The following is a 6,007-nucleotide window of genomic DNA, read 5'->3' on the forward strand; positions in this document are numbered from 1 at the left end:
GACTGTGTGTAGGTGGGTGTGGTTGCCAGGTGTTCACGCTCCATCTCTGACCCTGCGGATGGATCACAGTGCAGCTTAACTTGTGTCCTACTTCTTACCCTGTGCCGCCCCCCCCGCCATGCCTCATAAGTCACCAAGCGCATCTGCCTGTGTCTATGAGAAAATGTGTCTGCATGGCTGCCTGCCAGTTGAGACCCGCTCCGGTGAGTGTGTGTGAGTGTGTGTGAGTGTGTGTGAGTGTGTGTGTGTGTGTGTGTGTGTGTGTGTGTGTGTGTGTGTGTCCCCTTGAGTGAAACACAAACACACACGTCCGGCCCGCTGGCCGCTCTCTCTGGCCCCGTGGCCTGTTCTGCCTCTGCTCGCCCTTCCCACACTCAGACTTGCTCTCCATCCGCCAGGCTGCCCTGGCTCCCCCGCTGCTCTTCCGCCCCGTCTGCTTTGTCTCCTGCCCCGCACGCATCTGCCCATCCTCCCCCTCTCTATCCCTCTCCACTTCCTGTATCCCGCACCGTGTGCCCCCCCCATCGCCCTGTTGCTCTGACCCCTCCTCTTTCCTCCAGTCTCCCTCCGTTTCTTTGCCTCCCCACCAGAGCTTCCCTCTCTCTCCGCGCGACGTGACTGTCAGCACAAGCTGTGGGGCCTCTGCCAGCAAGCCAGGTCAGGGTCTGCTGGAGATACAGGCAACGCTGCTGTGCTCACACACAGTCACAGTGTAGATACACACTGTCAGCCATGCCTGGGGTACCCGCCCTTCTATGTCATCTGACACTTTCTCGGTGACACACCTGCGGCCACTTGTCCGGTTCGCTCAGGATCGTCCACGTGTGACCTGGGCTGCTGAGGGAGTCCGGCCTCTAAGCTGGGGGTCACTTGCCAGTGCCCCCACGCACCTTGGGCCTAGGTCCTGACTGGTGTAGCGCAGGAAGCATTGGGTGGGTGAGAGCCGTGTTTGGCGGGGGAGTGGTTTCAGCTGGTGCTCCTCTCACAGTCTGTTTACGACAGACTGTGCCAATAGTCTCATTGAAAATTCTTTGCTATGCGGCACGCCCAAATCAGGCCAGACCGACAGAGCATTAATAGAGTCCCCCCCCCTTTGTGTTCCATTACTTCCTTAGCCATTTGTGTTCAGTGACTAAAATACCTGAAAGAGCTGCTCATTCAGACAAAGGGTCTGTAACCCATGACTTCCTTAATAGCTACATTGCCTCTGAATTCAGTGTACAATGCCGTATAGAGCATCTGCTAGTCTGGCTGTAGTGATGATCCAGGTGGCAAAGTAATATATACCAGTGCTGTGTCTTGTGCCAGTGTTCCAGGCTGTTATACAATATGTACCAGTGCTGTTTCATGTGCCAGTGTTCCAGGCAGTGATGTTATATATACCTGTACCGAATCCTGTGCCAATGTTTCAGTTTGTGATATGTACCAGTGCAGTGCTGTGTACCAGTGTTCCAGACTGTTATACAATATGTATCATTGCTGTGCTGTGTACCAGTGTTCCAAGCTCTGATGTAATATGTACAAGTGCAGTGCCATGTGTAAATATTCCCAGTTGTGATGTAATATGTATGGGTGCAGTGCCGTGTGCCAGTGTTCCAGGCTGTGATGTAATATGTCCCAGTGTATGACAATGTCTCTTTCTCTTCTGTATTCCAGGCTGTACTCCAGACTTGCCGGCAGCTGGAGCTGGAGATTCGGCCGCTCTTCTTGGTTCCCGACACCAATGGCTTCATTGACCACCTGGCTGGCCTGCAAAGTCTGCTGGCCTGCGGCCTCTACATCCTGGTGGTGCCACTCATCGGTCAGCCGCAGGGCCCCCCTCCTCCTACTCCCTCCCACTTGTCATTTCTCTCATCCCTTGTTTGAAAACAGCTCACAGAAATGTTTTCCTCTTTACCGTTCTCTCGGAGATCTACACGCCTCCTGTCCCACGTTAACCCCTCTCCCCCAGCCACCCGTGTCGTATCGTTATCTGTCTCCTGCCATCTTGCCGCCACATTTCTTTGACGGCTGTAGCGGTCGTGCCCAGTGACAGTGACGCCTCACACTGAACTCCCACTGGCTTTTGAACCTGCCCCTGCCTACCTTTCTCAGTGATCACGGAGCTGGACGGCCTGGCGCGGGGCCAGGAGCACCGGGGTGGTGGTAGGGCTGTGCCCGGGGAGCATGCCCGCGCGCTGCAGGAGAGGGCCAAAGCCGCGGTCAGCTTCTTGGAGCGGGGGTTTGAGGCGAGGGAGCCCTGCCTGAGGGCGATGACCAGCCGCGGAAACCAGCTGGAGTCCATCGCCTTCCGCAGCGAGGACACCTCCGGCCAGCAGGTATGGGGGTCGTGGCTACTCTATGGCGCCGAAATCCAGCCAGACAAAACCATCAACGCACACCTGTCTTCCCACAGGGAAACAACGATGACCTTATCCTGTCCTGCTGCCTTCACTACTGCAAAGACAAGGCCAAGGACTTCATGCCCACGCAGCGAGGTGACAACACGCCTGCCGTGGCCCCCGACCTGCACTTCTCTGCTGTCTGTACCTCACATAAGGGTTTCCATGGTTACTGGTATGGGAGGGGTGAGGCCGAGCGAGCCCAAGTAGAACAGGATGGGCGGTCGTGTTGGGGCAGGTACCCAAATGTGTGAAACACGTCGCAGGAAGTGGCACCTTGCAGGCGCACCGAGGCTGGTGTGCAGGGTGTGTGCTGGTGTGCAGGGTGTGTGCTGGTGTGCAGGGCGCTGCCTCAAAGCCACCTCGCGTGACAGAGCCGCCAATGACATCACCGTGTTTCTCAGGACAAGCCCGTGTCCAGTCACACCTCTTCACTTCTACTTCCTGTCTCATTTATGCTCCCCGACCCCCCACAGATGAGCCTGTCCGCCTCCACCGTGAGGTGGTTCTGCTGACGGATGACCGCAACCTGCGAGTCAAGGCCCTGACCCGCAACGTGCCGGTGCGAGACATCCCTGCCTTCCTCAGGTGGGCCAAAGTGGGCTGAAGCGAACCGGCGGCAGGGGGAGCCGATGACGGTGCAGCCACGTGCCAGGGAGCCGTGTCGAGGAAGGAGGAAAACAAACGGCCTCTGAGGAGGGGGGACGTCCACCTCGGCGGGGCGCCGAGGGAAGCGCCCCCGCCCGTCCTTTTTAAAGATCACTAAAGCTTTTTTTACTTTTGTTTTTCTTTGGTTTTTTCTCCTTTCTGCCCCTCTGAGGAGCCTCTGCCTGCTGCTCGCCACAGTGAGGGTGAGCGTGCACATGGGCACGTGTGCAGGGTTTCAGGACAGAGCCATGGGCAGGGAGACCAACCAACTCGACGGGGGGGGGAGGGGGGGCAGGGGTGGGCAGAGGAGGCGGGGCCCTGGTGGGAGCTGCCAGGCGCCTACTGGGTTTCTGCACAGCAGGACTGGTTCGGGCTGAGTCAGGGAGACGATGGTATGGGTCTGGCTCTGAGAAAGACCTCTCCCCATGATAGTCACCGGGGTGACGGAGAAAGCCGGAGAGAGGAGAGGGACAAAGCAGGCCCCAATCTCCTAGATACAGATTTCCATTTTGGCAGCTTTCAACAGCTTTGTTTTCAGTTCTGCATTGGCTCTGTGGTTTGACAGCTTTTCATTTTTATTTTCACCATGTATATATAGTATAACTTTAATGCTGAGTGACGTTGTGCTTTTAGGCCTGTGATGCGCAATGATGATGAGTCTGTGTGATTTATGTGGGACTGGTGATGAACAGGCAGTGGCGCTCACAGAGGCCGTATGCTGGGCTCCATATTGGCGCTCTGGAGTCACCCTTCAGTTTGACAGGGTTCACACACAGGTGACAGGAGGTGACTGGAAGCTGGAGACACGCAGCCACACCCACACGGAGCTGCATGCATGTTGAAAACATGCGCTAGAGCGAGAATCACATGCATGGAAAATGCTTGGGTGTGAATCTGTGTACTGTGGCTAAGTGTTTGTGGGCCAGCTATTGAGATATCAAACTCACATGTATGTGATGGAAAAGCAACTGAATACCTTCGTTCACACAGGAAGCTTACATAGATATATGTGAGTGTGTGTTTCTGTCTGTCTGTGAGCGTGCTACAGAGCGAGGACGAGTGTGTCTGTGCCCTGGAATGGCGCAGTGCCAGTACCCAGCTGGTGCTCCCTGACATTACCAAGTAAGCCTCAGCATTTGACACTGAACACCTTTGGCATTTCTTGCAAGACTTGCGGGCCAGCATCTGCGTCTCTGGTGAGGCCTGGGCCTCGGAGGGTACTCTCACACGCCCAGTATCTGCCTGTCCTCTTCCTTCCTATCAGCCCTGGTGTGAGAAACGGCACAAGTGACAGTCCCACCACTTGGCACGTGTCATGCGTCAAGCCAGTCCCCCTGTGTCTCACCTTGGACCCTCACGGTCAATGCGGTCAGCATGGGAGCCACCTGTGCTCAGCCTGTGTGGCCTGTGACACAGCATGACGAGCACTTGGCCTGCTGTGCACTATGGGGTGACGCCCTAGGGCTGAGTCTGTCACTGTGTACTTTCGCCCTTTTACAGAGTGCTTTAGAAGAGTAGTTTTATTTTTAATTTGGGTTTTATTGCTCTTACTAAAACTTTTTAAATACTTTCTTGTTGCTGTTTTTTTATGAGCTGTTGCTGTAACTTTTGATTTTTGTTTCCACTCATTACTTCTGTTCTGTGTCTTACCGGTACCCGTGTGATGTTGTGTATTCATTTGCAGATTGCATCCCACAGTGATGTCACGTACCGCGCGTCAAAGCTGCATGTGTAATTGAGCGTGTTAGTTTCATCATGGTATGCGACCTCCTACGTGACATTGTGTCATCTCGCCTCCGAACGCGATCTGAACACCTTCTGGGGATTAAATGTCGGATGTGAAGCTCTGATGACAGGCCCAGAGGTGGTTGCGCTTGTACAGAGACAGTGACACACTGTCTTGCCTGCACAGAGATAGCAACGCGGCGTTCCATCTGCGCAGAGACGGCAACACACTGTCCCACCTGCGCAGGGACAGCAATGTAGTGTCCTGCCTGTGCAGGGACAATGACACACTGTCCCACCTGCGCAAGGGACAGCGACACGGGGTCCTGCAAGTGCGATCAAAGTTCCTGTCGCATGAAGCTGGAGGTCTGTGTTTTAACCTTCTGTAAATTTTCTGCAGTTCAGTGCGCTGTATTAGTCATTGTGCTTGAGTTTGTGCACGTGTGGGGGGGACGCAGAGGCTGTGCGGTGTACAGTGACAGGAAAATGTCACCATGTGACAGGGTTTGACAAGGCACACTCTGCATGTTCGCTCTTTACCCTTAATAAACGGCTGCTTTGAAGACGAACCTCTCCTGTCTGTTTTTTTTCCCCTTTCTCTTCCATCGTACTCATTCCAAAGCTGGCCACTGTGCCTGGGAGCGCAGCAGAGCCCAGTAAGGTCTGTGAGTGCCTGCAGTGAAGGCTGTCCGTCCCCAGGACGCCGTGTGTGGCACAGCCCAGCATCCCCCCCACCCCCCCCCACCCCCCTGCCCGTTCAGCTGTTTGCCGTGTTCTGAGCCCCATCTAAACGAGTGGGGCGGCACTGGAACGCAATGATGGGCGAGGCCCCGGACATCTACGGCAGGCCAGCTGTCACCGCCGTACCACTCACAGGTCTGTCCTCCAACTTTCTCCACTCTAACAAATTTCACTGTCACTTAAGTGCTGTCTTAGGTTAAAAGTAGGAGATGCACAGAGCTTACGGATTTACAGATCCGTATGTGGCTGGGTGTTCAGGCCGTGTGGTCATCAATGGCTGCAGAGTTAGACTGACCTTTTTGTGTCTCCTGTGTCCCACTCAGACCCTTAGCTGTGGTGACAGTGTCACTGTGGGGCAGACCAAGGGCTTTGGTCTCAAAAAGCAGGATTAAAGAATCGTGGAACAGTTAAATGGCCACTTTGGATCCCTTAGCATCTGTCTCTGACTGGGATGAGCTCTGAACTGTAAAATGATGGTGGCGAGTTGCTAAAGCGCTACTGATGAGGTAAAA

The 6,007-nt window shown here is 54.9% G+C and overlaps 1 protein-coding gene across 3 annotated transcripts in view; it reads left to right on the forward strand.

The window, feature by feature from the left end:
- smg6 (SMG6 nonsense mediated mRNA decay factor) overlaps positions 1 to 5,319 on the forward strand; it is a 48,966-nt gene extending 43,647 nt beyond the window's left edge. For all 3 annotated transcript variants that reach the window (XM_072701446.1, XM_072701447.1, XM_072701448.1), the window contains exons 16-19: positions 1,657 to 1,801; positions 2,095 to 2,318; positions 2,396 to 2,477; positions 2,858 to 5,319. In XM_072701446.1, coding sequence (XP_072557547.1) covers positions 1,657 to 1,801; positions 2,095 to 2,318; positions 2,396 to 2,477; positions 2,858 to 2,988 — 582 coding nt within the window. In that variant the 3' untranslated portion in view covers positions 2,989 to 5,319. The remainder of the gene's footprint in view (positions 1 to 1,656; positions 1,802 to 2,094; positions 2,319 to 2,395; positions 2,478 to 2,857) is intronic.
- Positions 5,320 to 6,007: the final 688 nt, after the last annotated feature.

The sequence above is a fragment of the Paramormyrops kingsleyae genome, chromosome 17 (genome assembly GCF_048594095.1).
Source record: "Paramormyrops kingsleyae isolate MSU_618 chromosome 17, PKINGS_0.4, whole genome shotgun sequence".
NCBI lineage: Eukaryota > Metazoa > Chordata > Actinopteri > Osteoglossiformes > Mormyridae > Paramormyrops > Paramormyrops kingsleyae.